The sequence below is a fragment of the Heterocephalus glaber genome, unplaced genomic scaffold (assembly GCF_053883595.1).
Source record: "Heterocephalus glaber isolate CG9 unplaced genomic scaffold, H.glaber_assembly_v1.0 deba00001673, whole genome shotgun sequence".
In the NCBI taxonomy this organism is placed as follows: domain Eukaryota; kingdom Metazoa; phylum Chordata; class Mammalia; order Rodentia; family Bathyergidae; genus Heterocephalus; species Heterocephalus glaber.
This window is the reverse complement of record NW_028258410.1, coordinates 22,033,087-22,054,959: the sequence shown is the minus strand read 5'-3', so window position 1 is coordinate 22,054,959 and position 21,873 is coordinate 22,033,087. Positions and strand designations below refer to the sequence as shown.

The 21,873-nt window shown below is 36.9% G+C and overlaps 1 protein-coding gene across 1 annotated transcript; it reads left to right on the top strand.

Moving 5' to 3' along the window:
• The first annotated feature begins 8,130 nt into the window (after positions 1-8,130).
• Spint4 (serine peptidase inhibitor, Kunitz type 4) lies at positions 8,131-10,003 on the top strand. Its single transcript, XM_021238951.2, has 2 exons — positions 8,131-8,245; positions 9,822-10,003. The coding sequence occupies exons 1-2, from the start codon at positions 8,131-8,133 to the stop codon at positions 10,001-10,003; spliced, it is 297 nt and encodes a 98-aa protein (XP_021094610.2).
• The last annotated feature ends 11,870 nt before the right edge of the window (positions 10,004-21,873 follow it).

The following is a 21,873-nucleotide window of genomic DNA, read 5'->3' as shown; positions in this document are numbered from 1 at the left end:
GTAATGTGTTGTATAGAAGTGGCAAAAGTGGGGGAAAAAAAGACAAGGCAAGATATATTATGTACAAATACAAATTCCCTATGATGAATGTTACCATTATGTATATCTAAAATGTACCAATAAATGTTTTGCTTCAAAAAAAATGAAGTGGCAAGAGTGCTCATCCTTGTCTTGCTCCTGATCTTAGAGGAAAAGTTTTAACTTTCCACTATTGAGTGTGGTATTAGCTATACCCTTGTCATATATGGCCTTTACTGTACCATGGTGTGTTCTTTCTGTAACTAATTTGTTGAAAATTTTTATCATGAAATCATGCTGAATTTTTGTTAAAGGCTTTTTCTGCTTCTATCAATTGGTCATGTTTTCTTCTTTATTATGTTAATGTGATATATCACATTTATAGATTTCCATATGTTGGACTATCCTTGCATCCCTGTAATAAATCACAATTGATCAAGATAAGTGAACTTTTCTTGTGTTTTTTTTCCATTAAGTTTATTGGTACATTTTAGGTATAAAATACAGTTACATTCATCATTAGGATCTTGTACCTTTTCGTGATGTATCTTGGTTCTTATTTTTCCCCATTCTCCTGCCCTCTCTTCACCCCCTCCACCCTTTCCTATTTACAAAGACTTTGTTTCCTTGTTTTTTCTTATATTTTTCTTTTCCCTCCTTTCCTTTCCCCTACCCCTCCCACTTCCCCTACTCCTTTAGACCTTTTCTTCCTATTACACAATATCCATTATACATTTTTAAAATTACAATATCAAGATCTAGAAGACATTACCACAGATTTTACAGAATTTAAAAGGATATGGAAACCATATTACAAAAATCTTTTTTTTTGAAATAAATTTGACAACTTCTAAGAAGTCCTTGGAAGACAAATTAATGAAAGTAACTCTGGAGGAAATATAAAATTTGAATAGCACCTATTAAAGAAAGTATATTCCTAGCTTGAAAACCTACCTATATGAAAACAGCAGGCTCATATACATTTTAACTGATAAATTATATCAAACATTTAAAGCAGAAAAAAAAAAGGAACACTTCTACCCTCGTTTTAGGAAATCAACATTGTGCTAATCCTAAAACTGGATAAAGATAATAGAAGAAAAAAGTATGAACATAGATAGAAATTTGTTTAACAAAACAAACTATTAGAAGTCAGATCTGTTAAGGCAGCCAGGCACCCTCATGAGGGTAAGAAAGAGAAGGAGTCTTAGGCCTGAAGGTGAAGATAAGTCTTTTCCTTATCCTTTCTGGTGAGCAATACATTAATTACCTCCCTATTCTCCTTGCAAACATTAGGTGCACTGCAAACAGCAGGGTGGTGCCACAATGTTTCCAAGGACAAAACAGTCCCTGATTCATATCTTACACGTGGAAGGAACTTCTTTAAAAACCAGGAAGAGGTTTCTAAAAAATTCCATATTTATTACTCAATGGAAAATTACCACACCATAGACTACCTTTACAAGCCCATAAAAGCTGGTCCCTTCCATTAAGGACCAGCCTGATCATTGCCAGTGCTGCTAACCACCCATCCTCTTCTTCCTAAGCTTCCAGTAAAACTTTTGCGTGAGTTTGTACTCTTTTTTTTTTAACCAGGTATCAAACCTGGAACCTTGCACTTTTGAGGCAGGCAGCAGAAACACTGAGCTAAATTCCCAGCCCTTGACTTTGTACTCTTGACTCAGTTTTAATTTCTGTTATCACTGAGACAGAAGTTCCCTTGCATCCGATGTCAGGTTCAATGTAAACAATTTATGCTTTCCTTCTGCAAATTTTTGTAATAAAAATACTCTTAGTTCTAAAAAAAAGAAGTCAGATCTGACAGTATGTAGAAAGTGGTTTTATTATAGGGATGGCAGTGTTGGTTCAGCATTGGAAGATCCACCCCCAAAAGTCATCATTTTAACAGAGGAAAGGAAAAAGCCATATGATCCTGTCAGTAGTTGCAGAAAAAATATTGGACTAAATTCTATAGCTGTTCATGGTAAAAGCTATCAGGACACTGAAAGTAGAACAGAACCTTCTCAACAGATCAAAGACATGTATTCCATACTTCCAGCAAAAAATCCTTATATAAATGGAAAAGATACAATGCTTTCTCCCTAAGGTGGGGAACAAGGGCAGATAATGCATACTCTTCATCTGTCCATTAAACTTTGAAACATAGGTCCAAACCAAAATAGTCTGGCAATAAAATGACACAATTAGGATAGGATTGGCAAGGTAGAAGTAAAATCTTTATATATAGATGAAATGATCATCTACAGAGAAAATACTAAGAAATCTCTAGGAGCCCCTAGAACTTGTATTTGAATTTAGCAGGATTAGAAAACACAAGGTATATATAAAAATTCAGGTCTATGTATACTTGCTATGAATGAAGAATTGGATATTGAAATTTAAAAGTTATGTAGGAGTACAAAGGACCTAGAAAAGTAAAAAAGAAAAAAAGAACAGTGTTGGAAGACATTTAGTACCTAATTTTAAGACTTCTTCTAAAGCTACAGTAATCAAGGCAGTGTTGGCATAAGGAAAGACATATAGATCATTTGAATAAAACAGAGAATCTAGAAATAGAAACAAACATATATGATCAACTGATTTTTGAAAGATTATTTAACAGTAACATTTTATAGAACATAAACAATTCAAAAGCAGAGGAAAAGATAGTGTTTTCAGCAAATGGCACTAGAACAGCTGGTATCCATATATAAAAAATTAACCTCAACCCTTTATTTCCATATATAAAAATAACTTGAAAGGATCTATGAACCTAAATATGAAAGACTAAAACTATAAAACTTTAAGAAGAAATTATAAGGGAAAATGTTTATGAATTTAGGATAGACAAGAATTTCCTAGGATATAAAAAACATGATGTATAAAAGAAAAAAATTGATAAATGAGATTCCATCAAAATTTAGAACTTTAAATGACATCATTAAGAAAATGAAAAGTAGTCTTTAAAGAGACCATATTTATAATACACTTAACCTATGACCAAAATATATAAAGAACATTTACAGCTCATTAATACACAACCCAATTAAAAAGTAGACACAAGAAGATGATAAATAGCCAGTACAGCACAAGGAAAGGTGTGCAACACTAGAATTAGAAAAATACTAATCAGTACAATAACAAGATTGAATTATACAATTATTGGGGAGATGAAGTTAAAAGTTTTAAAAGAACAAATGTCAGCTTAGGTATGAACCTGTTAGAACTTTCCAATACTGCTAATGCGAATGTAAAATGACAAAACCATTTTGGAAAACAATATAGAAATTTCTTGTATTACTCTTAAGAACCAACAGTCCTGTTCTTAAATTTTTACTTGAGAAGAATGAAAATACATGTTCACAATAGATTTGTACATACAAGTTGACTATCCCTTATCTGAAATTCTTGGGACCAGAGCGTTTCAGATTTTCATTTCAAATCCACTTGATCTGCAAAGAGGATAGCTACTCCTGCTTTTTTTGGCGGGGGGGGGGGGGTTCCTGTCACATGGAGTATTGTTTTCCACTCTTTAACTTTCAGACTATGAGTTTCTTTTTGAATTAAATGTGTTTCTTGTATGCAGCATATTGTTGGATCTTGCTTCTTGACCCATTCTGCCAGTCTATTTCTTTTGATTGGTGAGTTGAGACCATTTACATTGATGGTTATAACTGATACGTATTGACTTATCATTGTCATGACTTTTTCTTTTTGTTGGATTCTCCCCCTTTGTGTTTAATTTGTCATGCTCAATGGATTCATTCTGCTGGGCTTCCTGGGGTTGTGATCCTTGTTGTCTTTTCCTAGGATATTCTCTAAAGTTTTTTGGAGTGATGGTTTTGTATCCATGAAGTTCCTAAGGTGCTCTTTGTCATGAAAGTATCTTATTTCTCCATCCATTTTGAAAGATAGTTTTGCAGGGTACATCAATCTGGGTTGGAGGCTGTTTTATTTTAGGGCTTGCAATATGTCACTCCAAGCTCTTCTTGCCTTGAGGGTTTGCATTGAGAAGTGTGCTGTGATTCTGGTGGGCTTTCCTTTGTATGTGATTTGTTTCTTTTCTCTAACTGCTTGCAGGATTTTGTTCTTCTGTTGGGCTTCTGGAATCGTAACTATTATATGCTTATGTGTAGTTTTTTTTTGATCAAGGCTAGTTGGAGTCCTATAGGCCTCACTCATCTGTATGTCAAGTTCTTTTCCCCTGCTTGGGAAGTTTTCTGCCATGACTTCTGTGAACAGTTTTTTAATATGTCATCTGCAGTCTCTCATGTTTCTTCATTGACTCTGATCAGTCTTATGTTCTTCTTTGCATCGCCTAGCAGTTGCTGGATTTATTTCTCATGGTTCCTTATCATCAAGAAGATCATACACCCTGACCAAGTGAGATTCATCCCAGGGATTCAGGGCTGGTTCAACATATGCAAATCAATCACTGTAGTACACTATATCAATATAGTCAAGGACAAAAACCATGTGATCATCTCAATAGATGCAGAAAAAGAATTTGACAATATTCAACACTCATTTATGATAAAAACCCTACAAAAAATTGGAATAGATGGTCTCTACCTCAATATGATAAAAGCCATCTATGAAAACCAACACCCAGTATCATACTAAATGGTCACAAACTGAAATCCTTTACACTAAACTCAGGAAGAAGACAAGGATGTCCACTATCACCACTCCTGTTCAATATAGTCTTGGAAACATTAGCCATGGCAATTAGACAAGAGAAAGAAACAAAAGGAATAAAGATAGGAAATGAAGAAGTCAGATTGTCATTATTTGCAGATGACATGAAACTCTATACAGAAGGCCCCAAGAACTCCACCAAAAGTCTAGAAGACTTAATAACCAAACTCAGTCAAGTAGCTGGTTACAAGGTCAACACACAAAAATAAATAGCTTTCCTCTACACGAACAACAGACTCACTGAGAGAGAAATAGGGCAAACAATTCCTTTCACAATAGCATCCAAAAAACTGAAATACCTAGGAATCAACCTAACAAAAGAAATCAAAGACCTCTTCTGTGAAAACTACAGCACTCTGAAAAGAGAGATTGAAGATGATAGCAGAAAATGGAAAGACATCCCCTGCTCCTGGGTAGGAAGGATCAACATAGTGAAAATGGCCATACTTCCAAAACTGCTATAAAGATTCAATGCAATCCCAATTGAATTTCCAGAAGGATACTTCACAGACCTTGAGAAAACAATCCAAAAATTCATTTGGAACAAGAAAAGACCTAGAATAGCAAAAGCAATTCTAGGTAACAGAGACATGGCAGGGGGTATCACAACCCCCAACTTGAAACTATACTACAAAGTTACTGTGATAAAAACAGCATGGTACTGGCAAAGAAACAGACCTGAGGACCAATGGAACAGATTAGAAGATGCAGAAACAACTCCAGACACACTCAGCCACCTCATCTTTGACAAAGGAGCCAAATACCCTAACTGGAGGAAAGATAGCCTCTTTAATAAATGGTGCAGGAAAAATTGGGTTTCAACTTGCCAAAGACTAAAACTAGACCTATGTCTCTCCTTATGCACTAAACTAAAATTGAAATGGATTAAAGATCTAAATATTAAAACATAAACACTGGACCGGCTGGAACAGAGGTTAGGTAGAACTCTTGAAGACATTGGTGTAGGAAAAGATTTTATGAAGAAAACCTCAGTTGCCCGTGAACTAGCACAAACAATCAACAAGTGGGATCTCTTCTTACTAAAAAGCCTCTGCACAGCAAGAGAAACTACTAACAGAGTGAAGAGACAACCCACGATGTGGGAAAAAATTTTCACCTGCTGTTCCTCAGACAAAGGTCTACTATCTGGAATCTATAAAGAACTTAAACAAATCAGACCTCCCAAATTTAAAGACCCAATCCAAAAATGGGCATCTGAAATGAACAGACATTTCTCAGACAAAGAAGTAGAAATAGCAAATAAACATAAAAAATGTTCAACATCACTGGTCATTTGAGAGATGCAAATTAAAACAACGCTGAGATTCCACCTCACCCCAGAAAGAATGGCTGCTATCATGAAATCAACCAGTAACAAATGCTGGCGGGGCTGTGGGGAAAGAGGAACCCTTCTCCACTGCTGGCAGGAGTGTAGACTGGTACAACCATTGTGGAAATCAGTATGGAGATACCACAAAGAACTAGGATTGGAAGTCCCATTTGACCCAGCTATTCTGCTGTTCGGTGTCTTCCCCAAAGAATTAAAAGAATCATACCACAGTGATATATGTGTGCCCATGTTCGTAGCAGCACAGTTTGTAATAGCTAAAACTTGGAAACAGCCCAAATGTCCATCAACTGGACACTGGATAAAGAAAATGTGGGGTTTTTCTAAAATGGAGTACTACTCAGCCATAAAAAATGAGAAACTAGAAACATTTATAGCTAAATGGATGCACATTGAGGTGATACTCTTTAAGTGAAATAAATAGGACACACATGTCCTATTTCTCTAGTGTGAGAAAGTGAAAGTGTAAAAAAGGACTAAAAGGTATAATAGATAATGTGAAATAGGAAGAAAAAGGGCAAAGGGGAATGGGAAGTTGAACGGGTAGGGGAAAGAAAAGAAGGGAATGGAATTAATATAAGAAAATGAAAAAATGGAAACAAAGTCTTTGTAAATAGGGAGGGATGGAGGGGTCAAAGGGAAGGCAGGGGAAGGGGGAAAAAATAAGAACCAATAGAGATTATGTAAAGTTGCAAATTTCCAGTGATGAATGTCATTATATTACATACCTAAAATGTACCAATAAAATTAAATTTTTTTAAAAAACAAATTTAGGACTAGAAGTTCCATTTGACCCATCTATCCCCCTTCTGGATATCTTCCCAAAAGAATTTAAAGCATTATATCACAGTGATATATGCACACTCATGTTCATAACAGCACAATGTGTAATAGCTAAATCTTGGAGACAACTCAAATGCCCATAAACCAATGAATGGATAAATAAGTTTTTTTTATACAATGGAGTATTAGCCATAAAGAAGGATAAACTTGAGATATTTATAGCTAAATGGATGCACCTAGAGGCCATACTCTTAAATGAATAAATCGGACACGCATGTGTAAATGTCACATTATTTTGCTGATGTGAGAAACTGAAAGTGTAAATAAGGACCAAAATTTACAATGAATATTGTGAAATAGGGGGGAAAAAAGTTCAAATGGGAAGGGGAGCAAGGCAGGGAGGGGAGGGAAAGGAAGGATGGGAAAAGAAAGAAAAACAGAAAAGAAAGATAAAATGGAAACAAAGCTCTTATAAATAAGAGGGGGAAGAGCAGTAAAAGGGAGGGGAGGGGAATGGGGAAAAAATAAGAATCAGAATATGTCATGTACAGATACAAATTCCATACAATGAATGTGATCATTATGTATATCTAAAGTGTACTAATACACTTAATTAATGATAAAAAGAATTAAAAGCAGTCTAGTACAAACATCACTTACACAACTAATCAGAAAAGTTTCTGTAACATAGTACAATTTCAAGAAATGTGTTGAATAAAAAAAAGAAATGTGTTGAATAGCTGAAAAAAATAAATACCTCCGTCTCAATTTCCTCAGCTGTCAATAATGATAAATCCACATATGTCATGAGTTCTGTGTAATGATTAAATGATTGAGCCTATATAAATTATTTAAAGTAGTGTGTTGAAGGAAGTACTTTAGTGATTGGCTAACCCTTTTACTATTACTGTTGTACTTACTACATTCTCGTACACCAAGTTCATTTTTTTTCTCTGCTTTAGAAGATCAAAAAATAAAAAGGAAGCAACATTTTCTCAATCCCTTGCTCTGATGGTTCAACTTTCATGGTTAAACATATGCAGAAGTTCTGATCCTTAAGTTTCTATGGTTTCTACATGAGCATGGGACTCACTATCAAGGGTCCAATCAGTTTGAGACCTTCACTTTCATGGCTGGGTACCCAAGCACTCAGTGTTCAACTCAGCACCTAGTAATATTTAATCCCGAGGGCAAGGATTAGTGGGCTCAGCCCTCTCAAGTATTAAGACCCAAATATAACATCAGTCGATACCGAGACTCTTCTACCTGCTATGTGCTGCACTATGAAGCCTGCTAAGCTGGAATTTCTTCTAGGGCTCTTCATTTTCTGCTTACAAACTACCCCGTTATTGGGTGGTGTTGCTAAACTTTTGCAATGGATCTGCGGAGAACTAAAAGGTATGTAGTTAAAAGAAGAAAACAGATCCAAAGATCAATTTTGAATGAGTAAAAAGGTGATGAAAAGACTATGCCCTCTAGATGAGCCAGGAACATCCTCTTCTGTAGCAATTCCCAAAGACCCTTAGTCCTTTGACTCAAGGCACTGCCTAGTACTGTGGATGTTTGATGAAAAGGGAAAAAAGCAGATATGATACAAATAATTTTTTAGAGATATAGAGCTCTTTTGTAAGGAGATTCAAAAAGCTAGAAATATTTTTAATTATAGGTTTTGTGATTAAAACACTAAGAAGAGGTTAGATTTTTTTTTTTTTTTTAGTACTAGGGACTAAACCCAGAGCCTTTTCACTGCCTCCACCCCCAGCCCATTTTCCATTTTTTATTTTTGAAACAGGGTCTTGATACCTTGTACATGCTGGGCTCAAATTTGTGATCCTCCTGTCTCAGCCTCCCAGAGCGTTAGGATTTCAAGCATGTATGTACCACCACGCCTGGCTCCGGTCAGACCTTTAAAAAGTAAGTATTGGAATAAGACAGAAAGGGTTTCAGACGGCAAAAATTGAGGCATTTTCAACATGTGGGCTCTGGGAATATACAGAACACTTCAACACATGGTGTCTGGGAGAGCTTCCAATGCAAATATGAAAGGCAATGAGTCATCTATAGATTCTGTGTGTAGGCTCAAAGCACGAGGAGGTAGCACAGTCTGCACATTGAGTCAGATTTCAAATTCTGCCCCTGCCATTTAGCAGATGTGTGCCTTGGACCAGTCATTGAACCAATTATCATCTTTTAGCCTCATTTTTCTGATGTGTGAAATGAAGATCAGAAAAGCACCTACTTCAGAGCGTATTTGTTAGTATAGGATAAGATTGTCATGTAAATATACCTAAATGCATAGTTTTACCAGAAAATAAATTCCAACCTGGCTTTTTGGGGGTGGAGGGCAAACATCACTGGCTTGCCAATATCGTCATGACTGTAGCTATTTCAACCACTAACATTTACCCAACACTTAACAAAAAGCAGAGGCAAGAAGGGAAAAGATGACAGGATATGAAGGAGAAAGAGTATCACTCCCATGATTAGGCATTTTGGTATCCATTCTCCTTTCAGAACAGCAGCAGCAAGCACAATTAACTGAATTTTGAGGTATAGATAGTATACTAGGTTATGAAAACTGGGGAGCAAGTATTCTGCGGTGTATGTTCTAAGTGGGCAGTTTAAAAAATAGGAAGATTGGAGTACGGAAATGTAGGACTATAATGTACTTTAATACTGTTAAGTGTGAAATCTAGGAAGCCTCATTTTTTTGCACAAGCCAGAGGTAGAACCTCTTTTTTCACAGTTCAGTACTTCTACAGTCATTGCCCAATCTGGAGTTGTAAGGAATTACACCACACAAGAGAACCTTGCCAAGTGACTCTAACTCCAAGAGAAAGTCAGACATCTTTCAGTAACCCTGAATGTGAGGATTTTTCCAAGTTATAGTGGGGAATTCTTAAAGGCATGTAAGGATAAACCTGTACTGCATCCTAATCATCTCCTCCTAATTCAATGGGAACCTCTCATGCAGATCCCTGTATTATGGACATGGATATTGGAAGCTGCTTTGATATACACTTCAGATTTTTCTACAACAAAACCTCCAAATTTTGCGAAGGTTTTTTCTTCAGTGGCTGTAATGGCAACCTTAACAACTTCAATCTTAAAATAGAATGTGAAGTGGCCTGTATTCCAGAATACAAATCAAAGTAAGAAATCCAATCCTATCCTTATTCTTTCAGGGGATGAAAAGGAAAAACTTTGAGATCCCAGGATAGAGGAAAATGGTCAGGGATCAACCCTGATTTGAAATAGGAAGCGGGTTGTTCTAATTACAAAGTTTAACAGGTGGGTTGGAACGCAGAATCATTTGCTCATTTTGCAGTCAGTAAATCAAACATCCGGAGAGAAAATAGTAGCCACCATCTATTGAGCTCTTACCATGTGCCAGGCATTGAACAAAGTAATTAACATATTGTATATGGATACAATTTTAAATCACTCTTAAGTAGATGTTTATTGTTTGTTCATGTGACAACTGAGGAAACCAAGCCCAGTAAAACTAATTAATCAGCTCTAGTTCATATTAAATGAGCAAAGTTTTTAACCAGACCTGACAGTCACTCCAGTCATGATCATCTCACATGTGTTAAGATCACACAAAACAAATTGTTGCACTCCTAGACCTTCAAAATCTCCACAACAACACAGTGTTTTATACGACGAAGTTCCCAACCTAGACTTAACTCTTTTCAAGTCATTGGAAGTATAAAGTCAGTGGAGCCTCCAGGGCTGAGGTAGGGCTGGTTTCCAGGAGAGTAAGACAGCATGGCCTCGGGAGTAACTCAACATAAATATTGATCTGCTCACTTTATATTTCTAACGAATCTTTGCAGATCCTGGCACATGGTAAGCAATAACTAAGTTTTAAATGAATGAAAGAGGGCCGGGGATTTAGCTCAGTGGTTCCACTGCCTGCCTCAAAAGTGCAAGGTCCCGAGTTTGATCCCCGATACCAAAAAATAAATAAATGAATGAATGAATGAATGAAAGAGTGAGAGATAAAGCAATGGAATAGAAGGAACATTGAAATAAAAGGCATCCTCTAGGCTTACCATAAGGAAAAAGTGACCTACATTAATCCAGGGAGACTTTTCAAAACCTATGGCATAGATCTCCCCCCACCTTTTGCTTAAACAGGGAAACATGAAAGGATGTGACTTCGTGAGGCTTCTTTGATGTACCATCTTCAGTAAAGATGTAAGAAAACTCAGACTGATTTCAGATCACTGTAAAATTACCATAATCCTTGAAACTTCTGTGCACTATTTTCCAGACCCTAATTTTGTCTTTCCTGAAAAATGACCATTAAAATGAAGAGCCTTTGTGTCGCCCTCCTCCTTCTCTGAATTTCCCTCCCCTCTACCTTATCCAGAGAATGTCAGCGGGTTCTATCCAGCAGGTCCTCGCTCAATCCTGGGCCATTCCTTATACATGCATATAACACTGAAACCGTTCCAGGTGCAGCTAGCCAAATCTGCTTTTGTTTGTATCACCTATCCTATCAAGCTGAGCTGCTTAAAGGACCAAAGTACAAAACCCATGCTCCCTTTTGACCTTAAAATTAACCCTAGCAGAGAACTTCACCCTTACACAGACTGTCCCTTAACTCAAACTTTTCTTCATCAGGTTTTCTAATTCACATCCCCCAAGCCATGACCCCTAATTTGTTTAACTGACCTTCTGATCTGGTCCCTATTTATAAGTAATTATTTAGACATTTTTAAGGACTGCAGTCATTAAAACTTGACTTGGTTACTGTCAGTCCTTCTGGAAGAGGAACCCTGAACTTCAGTCCAATAATTGCATTTCAGCTATCAAAAGAATGATCATCCAAACCTTAAATTCTAAGCCTTCAAAATATAATACTGTCAGATTCAGCAGAGACAAGATCTACCCAGCTGTAGGACTCTCAGTTTGACCATTTAAACTCCAAACTTTCTCAGGCATCCCAACTGAACCTGAACTGAAGTAGAAATGTCTGTCCTAGTACCTGTAATTGCCTTTTGCATACCAACCCTGTCCCTCTTACAGACAAGGTCCAACCCCTCACTTCTAAATCACAACATATCCCAGCTCAGACCAACAGCAGAGGCATTGTAAGCCACCCAGACCCTGTAACTAGATGTGCTACCTGAGGAATCTCAACAATGAGAAGTTTTATACTTTTTTTTTTCCTGCAGTACCGGGGATTGAACTCAGGACCTTGGGCTTGGCAGGCAGACAGCGGAATCACTGAGCTGAATTCCCTGGCTACAATGAGAATTTTTAAAGAAAACAAAATACAGCAGATAAACAAAACTAAAAGTTGATATTTGGAGAAGATTAACAAAAGACATAAACCATTGGCAAATCAATCAAGACAAAAGAGAAATTTCCATCCATAAGAGTATGAATGAAGAAAGTTTTGTGTATTCACCCAAAGAATAATGATGTAGCAATGAAAATAAATCAATCAGAGCTACACACAGTAACATGGATAACATAATGCTGAGTACAAAAGCAAATATCCAAAGACGTCAGCAACATTCTGCTTAAAAGGGACAACAGATAAATGTTTAGGCTATGGAAGCCAAGAAGTAAAATTAAAGATATTATACCAATATGAAAAAATAAAGCTGGGTGCAGTGGTACACACCAGTAGTCCTAGCTACTCAAGAGGTTGAGGCAGGATGTTTTGCTTCAGTCCAGAAATTTGAGACCAATCTGGGCAACATAATGAGACCTCAGCTCAGAGAGAAGAGAGAGAGAGACAGACAGACAGACAGAGACAGAAAAGAAAAGGAAGGAAGGGAGGGAGGGAGGCTGGGGGTGTAACTCAGCTGGTAGACCCTTTGCCTCCATACCTGAGACAATGAATTAAATCCCCAGCACCATAAAAATAATGGTGTATAGCGTCAGAAATTTATATGTAAGAAAACTCAGACCAATTTTGAGATCTTTGTAAAAATATCTTACATAAAAAATATTAAAAATGCCATAATAGAGTGGGCCTGGGATGTAGCTCAACAGCACGACACCTGGCAAGCACAAGGTCCTAAATTCAATCCCCAATACCAAAAAAAAAAGTCATAATAGAGGTTTACTGATCAGTAGATTGGACTTCAGGCTTTTTGGGAGGGGGATACAACATTTTGCTCAATGACAGTTCAAAGTTAGAGTTTCTGATTCATCAAAATTTACATCAAATCAGGCCAAGAATTTAGCTCAGTGGTTCCGCCACCTGCCTTTCAACACAAGGTCCCAAGTTCAATCCCCGGTACAAAAAAAAAATCTGGAACAAAAACATTTACATCAAGTGTTCATTTATTAGTTAATCTATATGATATTACATGCATTTCAGCTTTGAAAATATCTTTTCATAGCAATAGGTATTGCCAGGTCTTTTGATTCAAAACTATATTAATCACTTAGAAGATATCTATATAAATGTCTTAGATTCCTCTCTTGATATATGCCTTCAGCATGCCATTATATTGCATGTTAATTACTCCTAGAGGTATAAATATTACTTTTTTCATCTCTAACAACTTTGTTCTGGAGTCTGACATCATAGGGACATGTCCAGCCTACCTAATACCCCTCCATGGAATCACTGGAGTTTTTCTTCTCCCTTATCATGAAACAGTGTTATGTACACTGTATTGGAGTGCAATCTGCCTCGTGAGAAGACATTCCAAACAATTCTATTCCAGCAAAATACTTTTAATACACTACTATCTGCAGATAAAGATATGTAAACAATGATTGTCAAAAATTCATGCTAGCCTCAGATGCTCAGATTCCTCCTGTGTTCTTGGATTATGCTCAAAATTCTTTTTCAATTCCAAATTTGCCTGTAAGCAATGGGTATGTGTTTGCTGTCTATGGAAAAAATTTTTCACATATGCCTATAATAATTTAAAGTATAACAAAGCAAACAAAAAAAACAGAGACCATTGAACATATGCAGGTCTTTTTACACCTCCTCATTATAAAGATACTGATGCCCTGAGCTCTACATGGTCATGATCTCTAGATTAGGGAAGAGAGGGAGGCCAAGGTTCATCCTTAGGGCTCTAACAACCATGCCTTTCAAGCTACATGGCTCGGTACCCAAGCACTGGCTGTTCTGCACCCTTGGCTGGTTATGGATGCACCAGAATGCTGCCCGTGACAGGGCCCTGGGGAAATGAAATTAGGTATGAGTTCAACTTCTCATAAGAGAAGGTTCTCAACTCCCAAGATGATCCAGAGCAGTCCAGCACTCTCCTATCTGCTGTCAGCAACACCATGAAGCCTAAATGGGTCTACTTTTCTCTTTGGCTGTTCATCTTTTCCACGCTTCTCCACACACTTTCAGGTGGCATATTCCCTGATGAGCTCAGAAGAGAATTATGTGAAAGTGGACATCTTGGAGGTAAGGCAAACTAAGATGGACCAACCAGGAGGAAACATGAAGAAAGAGGTCTAGGCAGTCAGGGTGGTGTTGCTGCCAATAACCAGGATCAAGCACACCTTCTATCTCAAATCACAGGGCTCCAGGGAATCTGATTACACTAAAGTCCCTCTGTGGATTGCAGAAGGTGAAAGGCAGAAATCACAGTCAGCTTAAGTTTTTACCACTGTTTTAAGGGGCTGGGGATTTAGCTCCGTGGTTCCGCCGCCTGCCTCGAAAGCACAAGGACCCAAGCTTGATCCCCAGTACCAAAAAAAAAAAAAACAATGTTTTAGTACAAAAGGAGTAGAGATTGTGATTATTGGATTGATTTCAGGCATACCCAAAAAATTTTTTTTGTGTTGGACCTGTGTGTGTGCACATGAGCTTCAATTCTATTCAACACGTATATTGAATAGAACCACTGTGTCACCTTTCACTGATACAAAGATGCAAAAGCCATCATTTCCATGCTTAGGCCATTCCCATTCTACTTATTTCTTTTTCTCTTAATTCAAATTACAATGGGCATGTATCAGAGACTCCAGGAAAAAAGGAGGAAAATCCAAGGTTTGCATAATGACTGTAGTTGGACTTTAAGAAGACTGACATTGGGCTAGGGATTTAGCTCAGTGCTGCTGAATCTGCCTGGCAAGTGCAAGGTCCTGAGTTCAATCCCTAGAACTGGAAAAAAAAAAAAAAAAAAAAAAGACTGACATTGACTCCTTCTTGTCTCCTACATGGTCATCATGGCTCCTGCTCTGACCACCTACATCCAATGTCCCAGTAAGACCAGGTGAGTCTGGATGGGTACATAAAAGGGGAGCAGGATGAGAGTGAACCCCGACTCTGCTGGAGGAAAGGGGGATCTGCGGGGCTAGGCATTTTCATTCTGACCTTCAAGAGTAGCTATAGAAAGTCAAAGGTCTTTATAGCCCATATATTTGCAGAGACTCTGGTAATGGTGGAAAATAAAGGTTCTGAATGGTATGTCTTTCCTTTTTTATTTTTTATTAGTGCATGTTTGCATTACATAAGGGTTACACTTGTTTGGGAGAGTTAGTTCATGTACCTACAGATCTCAACTCTCTTTTTTCATCCCCTTTCCCTCACCTCCCTCCTCCTATCCTTCATTTCTTGATTCCTTTCTCACTTGGAAAAGATCTCCCTACTTCCTATTATCGCTTTTGTTTTGCTCTTTATTTGTATTTTGAGTTTCTAATATAAGAGAAACTATGAGACATTTAAGCTTTGCATCTAATTTATTTTGCGTGACATCATGGTCTCAAGGTGAATCCATTTTCCTACAAATGACTCAAGTTTATCCTTCTTTATGGCATAGTACACAACTGTGTATATATACCATATTTTCTTTATCACTCACTTGTTTATGGGCATAGAGGCAGTATCCAAGGTTTAGCTAGTACAAAATGTGCTACTATAAACATGGGTATACATATATAACTGTAATATGACATCCTTAAGTCTTTTGGAAAGGTAGAAGGAAATGGAATTTCTAGTTTTAGTTTTAGAGGAATCTCTATACTGATTTCCATAGTAGTTGTACTAGTTTACATTCCCACCAATAATGTATAAGTGTTCCTTTTTCCCTGTGGCCTTGCCAGCATTTGTTATTATATGATTTCTTTTTTTTTTTTTTTTTTTTTTTGGTACTGGGGATTGAACTCAGGACCTTGCGCTTGCAATTTTTTTTTTTTTTGATGGTACCTATTCTCTTTTTTTTTTGGTACTGCAGATCGAACTTGGGACCTTGGGCTCGCGAGGCAGGTGCCAGAACCACTGAGCCAAATCCCTAGCCCGATGGTAGCTATTCTTTCTGGGGTAAGATGGAATCTCAGTGTTGTTCTATTTGTATTTCTCTAATGGCCAATGATGAACCTGTTTTCATGTATTCATTGGCCATTTGTACTTCTTCTGAGAAGTATCTATTTATTTCAGTTACCTTTTTTTATTGGGTCTTTTATTTTGAAGGTTCTAATTATTTTTGAGTTTTTTATATATTCTTGATGTTAGTCCTCTGAGAAATAGCTGGAAAAAATGTTTTCCCATTCTTTAAGTTGTCTCTTTGCTCTGTTGGATGTTTCCTTTGCTGTACAGAGGCTTTTGCATTTGATGTGATCCCATTTGCTGATTCTTAGTACTATTTCTTGTGCCATTTAGGCTCCGTTCAGAAAGGCCTTGCCTGTGCCTATATCTGTAATAGTTTTACCACCTTAACTTCCACCAAATTAAGTGTTTCTGTTTTAACATTGAGATCTTTGATCTATTTTGATTTTAGATTAGTACATATATGGGTCCAGAGTCAATCTTCCACATATATATAGCCAATTTTTACAACATCATGTACTAATGAGGCTATTTTTCCTCCAGTGTATGTTTTTGACTCCTTTGTCAAAGATCAAATAGCTGAATGTGGCTAGGGTTGTTTCTGCTTCCTCTATTCTGTTCCATGGATCTACAAGTCTGTGTGCCACTACCTTGATGTTTTTATCACTGTAGCTCTGTAATATAACTTCAAGTCTGGGGTTGTGATCCCTCTGCTTTGCTCTTGTTATCCAGGATTGCTTTTGCTATTTTGGGTCTCTCTGGTTCCATATGAATTTTAGGATTATTTTCCATAGATCTGTGAGAAATGCTGTTGGTTTGTTATTGAGATTGCATTAAAGTTGTATATCACTCTTGGAAGTATGACCCTTTTGACTAAATTGGTTCTGCCTATCCAAGAATAGAGGATATCTTTCCATTTTCTGATGTCCTCTTCAACCTTATTTTTCAGAGTACTATACTTTTCATTGTACTTTCACTTCCTTGGTTAGGTTAATTACTAAATATTTTTATTAATTATATAGAGAACAGTCTTTTTTTCTAGTTTCTTTCTCGGTCAATTCATTTATTGGTGTACAGGAATGCTATTGATTTTTTGTGTTGATTGGTGTCCCACTACATTGTTGATTTGGGTTATTTTTCTGTGAATCTTTTGGTAGAATTTTTTGGGTCTTCTATATAGAGGATCATGGCATCTGTAAATAATGGTAATTTGCCTTCTTCCTTGCCTATACATATCCCTTTTATTTCTTTCTTTTGCCTGATTACTCTGGCTAATGTTTCAAAGACTGTATTGAACAGAAGTACTGATAGTGGACATCCTTATCTTGTTCTTGATTTTAGGAGGAAAGCTTGCAATTTTTCCCACTTCATATTGTGTTGGCAGTAGGTTTGTCATAAACTACTTTTATTAAATTGAAATAAGGTCCTTATACTCCTTCTTTCTTCAGAGTTTTTTTATCATGAATGGATGCTGGATTTTGTCAAATACTTTTTCTGCATTTATTGAGATGATCATGCGATTTTTGTCCTTGTTTCTGTTCATGTGATGCATTGCATTTATTGATTTGTGTATGTTGACTCATCCTTGAATACTTGAGTTTAAGTCTAGTTAGTCCTGATTAGATCTTTTTGATGATTTCTTGAATTCTGTTTGCTAGGATCTTATTGAAGATTTGTGAGCCTATGTTCATTTAAAGAGATAGGAGGGTAGTTCTAATTTTTGTTGCTGTTGTTGTTGTTGTTGTTGGATCTTTACGAATTTCACAATTACAGTAACACTAGCTTCCAGGAATAAATTTGGGAGTACTCTTTACCTTTCAATTTCATTGAACAGTTTGAAAAGTATTAGCATTAGATCTTCCCTGAAGTTCTTATATAATTAAGCAGTGAATCCAATAGGACCTAGGTTTTTCTTACTTGGTAGGTTTGATATTGTTTTTTCAATTTCATTGGATTATTCAGGGTTTTTATGCCTTCTTGATTCAGTTTTGGTAATTCATCTGTATCTAGGGATCTATCCATTTCTTCTGGAGATGTGTCTTTTTTTTTTTTTTTGGTACCGGGGATCGAACTCAGGACCTGGTGCTTGTGAGGCAGGTGGTGGTACCACTAAGCTAAATCCCTGGCCTATCCATTTCTTCTGAATTCTCCAATTTATTGGAGTACAAGTTGGCAAAGCAGTTGCTAGTAATTTTCTGGATATTGGCAGTATCTGTTGTGATTTCGCCTTTTTAATTTCTAATTGCCATCCTTTTTTTTCTTACTTGTTTGGTAAGATTGGCTAAAGGTTTATCTATTTGTAGATTCCTTTGAAAAACCAGGCCTGATTCTTTGTATGTTTTAGTCTTCATTTTATTGATATTTCCTCTGATCTTGATAATTTCCTTCCTTGCACTAGCTTTGGATTTGGGTTGTTCTTGTTTTTCAGGACCTTGAGGTGCATCATTAGGGTATTTACTTTGTCTCACTCTGTTTTTCTCACATAGGCATTCACAGCTATAAATCTCCCTCTTAGGACAGATTTCAATGTGTTCCCTACATCCTGGTATGCTATACTGACATTACCATTTAGTTCTAGGAACTGCCTAATTTTTTCCTGGATGTCTTCTGTAAATCACTGACTATTCAAGAGTGTACTGTTTGGTTTTCATGTGTTTCCATAATTTCTGTGATTTCTTTTGCAACTGAGTTCTAGTTTCACTCCACTGTGATCTGATAATATGCATGGTATGATTTTAATTCTTTTGCACTCACTTAAGCATGCTTTCTTTACTGGCTATTATATGTCTGTTTTGAAGAAAGTCCCATGTGCTACTAAAAAGAATGTGCATTCCATCACTGTTGGGTGGAACACTCTGTAGATGTCTATCAGGTCCATTCGTTCAAAGTTTTGGCTCAACTCTGATATTCCTTTGTTGATTTTTTGTCTAGTTGATCTATTTTTTATAGTGGGGTATTGAAGTCCCCCAATATAATTGTGTTGATATTTATCCGATCTTGTATGTCTAGTGGTGTTTCTTTTATGAAGCTGGATGTGCCATTGTTCAGTGTTTATAATTTTTCCCTTAACCAATATAGGGAGCCCTTCTTCACCTCTTCTGATCAGTTTTGACTTGATGCCCATTTTGTCTAAAAATAGACAACTACTACTACTCCCACTTGGTTTGGGTTCCTGTTGTGTGGAATATTGTTTTCCATCCATTGATTTTTAGTCTGTGAATTTCTTTTTGCATTAAATGTCTTTCTTGTATACCACATACCATTGGATTTTGTTTCTTGATTCCTTATGTCAGTCTGTGTCCTTTGGGAAATTACGACCATTCATACTGAGTATTATTATTGAAAGGTACTGACTTATGCCAGTCATTGAATTGTTTTTCTGTCGTTGATTCCTTTTCTTTCTCTTCTACTTAATTGCTCATCCTACCTAGTGTATTCATTTTGTTGGGCTTTTTTTAATCTGAATTTTATCTTTTATTTCATAGACACTTTTTTTTCATTAAGTTTATTGGTACATTTTAGGTATACAGTACAGTTACATTTATCACTGGGAACTTGTACCTTTTTTTACATGATATATCTTGGTTTTTATTTTTTCCCCATTCCCCTGCCCTGCTTTCAACCCCTCCAACCCTCTCTCTTTAAAAAGACTTTGTTTCCATTCTTTTTTTCTTTTCTCATATTTTTTGGCATTGTTGAACTCATTGTCTCTTTTTGGGATATCCTTGAGAAATTTTTGAAATGCTGGTTTGGTGTTTATGAATTTCTTTAGGTGCTCTTTATCATGGAAATAACTTATTTCTCTATAAATGTTTTTATTCATTAAGTTTATTGGTACATTTTAGGTATGCGATATGATGACATTCATCATTGGGAATTTGTACCTTTTCATGATGTATCTTGGTTCTTATTTTTTCCCCATTCCCCTGCCCTCCACCTTCAATCCCTCCACCCCTCCCTATTTACAAAGACTTTGTTTCCATTTTTCCTTTTCTCATATTTATTTCTTTCCCTTCTTTCCTTTCCCCTACCCCTCCCACTTCCCCTTCCTCTTTGGACTTTTTCTTCCTATTTCACATTATTATTATACATTTTGATCCTTATTTACACTTTCAGTTTCTCACACCACAGAAACTATTTGGCATTTACAAAATTTTGAAAGATAGCTTTGCAGGATATATCAGTCCAGGTTGGAAGTTATTCTGTTTTAGGGCTTGAAACACTTCACTCCAAGTTCTCCTGACCTTCAAGGTAGGTGTTGAAAATTCTGCTGTAATCCTAATGGGTTTTCCTTTATAAAGTGATTCACTATTTTTCTCTAACCACTTTTAAGCTGTTTTTGTGTTGGACTTCTAGAATTTTGCCTATGATGTGCTGTGGAGAGGTTGTTTTCTAATCCTGGCTACTTAGGGTTCTATATGCCTCACTTAACTGTATGTTAAATTCTTTTGCCACATTTGGGAATTTTTCTGCTATTGTTTCTGGTAAGAGGTTTATTATGTCATTTGTGCTGTCTTCTGATTGTTTAGTAAATTCAATTAATCTTAGTCTCTTTTGCATCATCTAGGACAGTGGTGGTGAACCTATGACACGTGTCATTGTGGGGTTTTTTAGGACAAAAGATGCTAATGTATGAGTTGTTTTGTCTAAACTAAAAACTTCAGTATGCAGGTTTAATTACAGTGTTGCCACATTGTGATAAATAAGTAGGTTTAGGGCTGCAGTTTGGGCACTTGGTCTCTAAAAGTTTCACCATCACTGATCTAGGATCTGTTAGCTCCATTTTTCGTGTCCTGTTTTAGTCACTTTTTCTCATCGCTGAGACACATCTCCATTGGCAACCCCAGACAGTAGCAGCTATCCAAGCTGAGGTGTGCTCCTCTTCATGCTAGTAAACAGGAAAGCAGTTATTCCTCTGGTCTCCACTGGATGGAGCAGAGGCGCAGGAGCTCAAGCAGACCACTGGACTCAATACCATTACCTTCAGATCCAGCCATTCCTGAAAGCCACACCCACTGGGCCTGGCCTCTCAGCATGTCCTTTCTGGCCTGAGCTTGAACTACTCAGATCTTTGTCTAGCCCTCACCAACCTCTCTGCATCTATCTCCTGTGGCTGTTTCTTACCCTATCACTGTGGTAGTGTCTCAAAATCCTGGAGGGAAGGTGTAGTGTACTTGTTTTTCAGATCAATCCAAATCAACCCCTTCCCAAAGCAATGCCTGATTAAACATTCTCTGGCAATATGGCAGGTGCTGCACTGGGATCATTCTCCAACTCTGTCCCACCATGAAGGAGTCACACTCAGGTCTAAAGGAGCTGGGGAAGTGGGAGGGGTAGGGGAAGGGAAAAAAGGGAAAAGAAAAAATATGAGAAAAGGAAAAAAACTGAAACAAAGTCTTTACAAATAGGGAAGGGTAGAGGGGGTGAAGGGAGGGCAGGGGAAGGGGGAAAAAATAAGAACCAAGATACATCATGTACAAGATCCCAGTGATGAATCTAACTGTATTTTATACCTAAAATGTATCAATAAACTTAATGGAAAAACAAAACACTAAAGTGGCAGGGATTTAGCTCAGTGACACCGCGCCTGCCTTGCAAGCACAGGGTCCTGAGTTCAATCCCCAGTACAAAAAAAAAAAAAAAAAAAAACCACTAATACAGCATAATAAATAATGTTCCCAAGAAAAATATTGCTGAAAATGCATATACATGCTACATACTATGAAAAGGGAAAGCATAATGCTAGGTCTTAATTTAT

Bases quoted from the DNA above. Each gene is read 5' to 3' on its own strand.
- Spint4 (XM_021238951.2), top strand. From the start codon at position 8,131: ATGAAGCCTGCTAAGCTGGAATTTCTTCTAGGGCTCTTCATTTTCTGC. The intron at 8,246-9,821 runs GTATGTAGTTAA...CCTCTCATGCAG, and splicing joins GATCTGCGGAGAACTAAAAG to ATCCCTGTATTATGGACATG.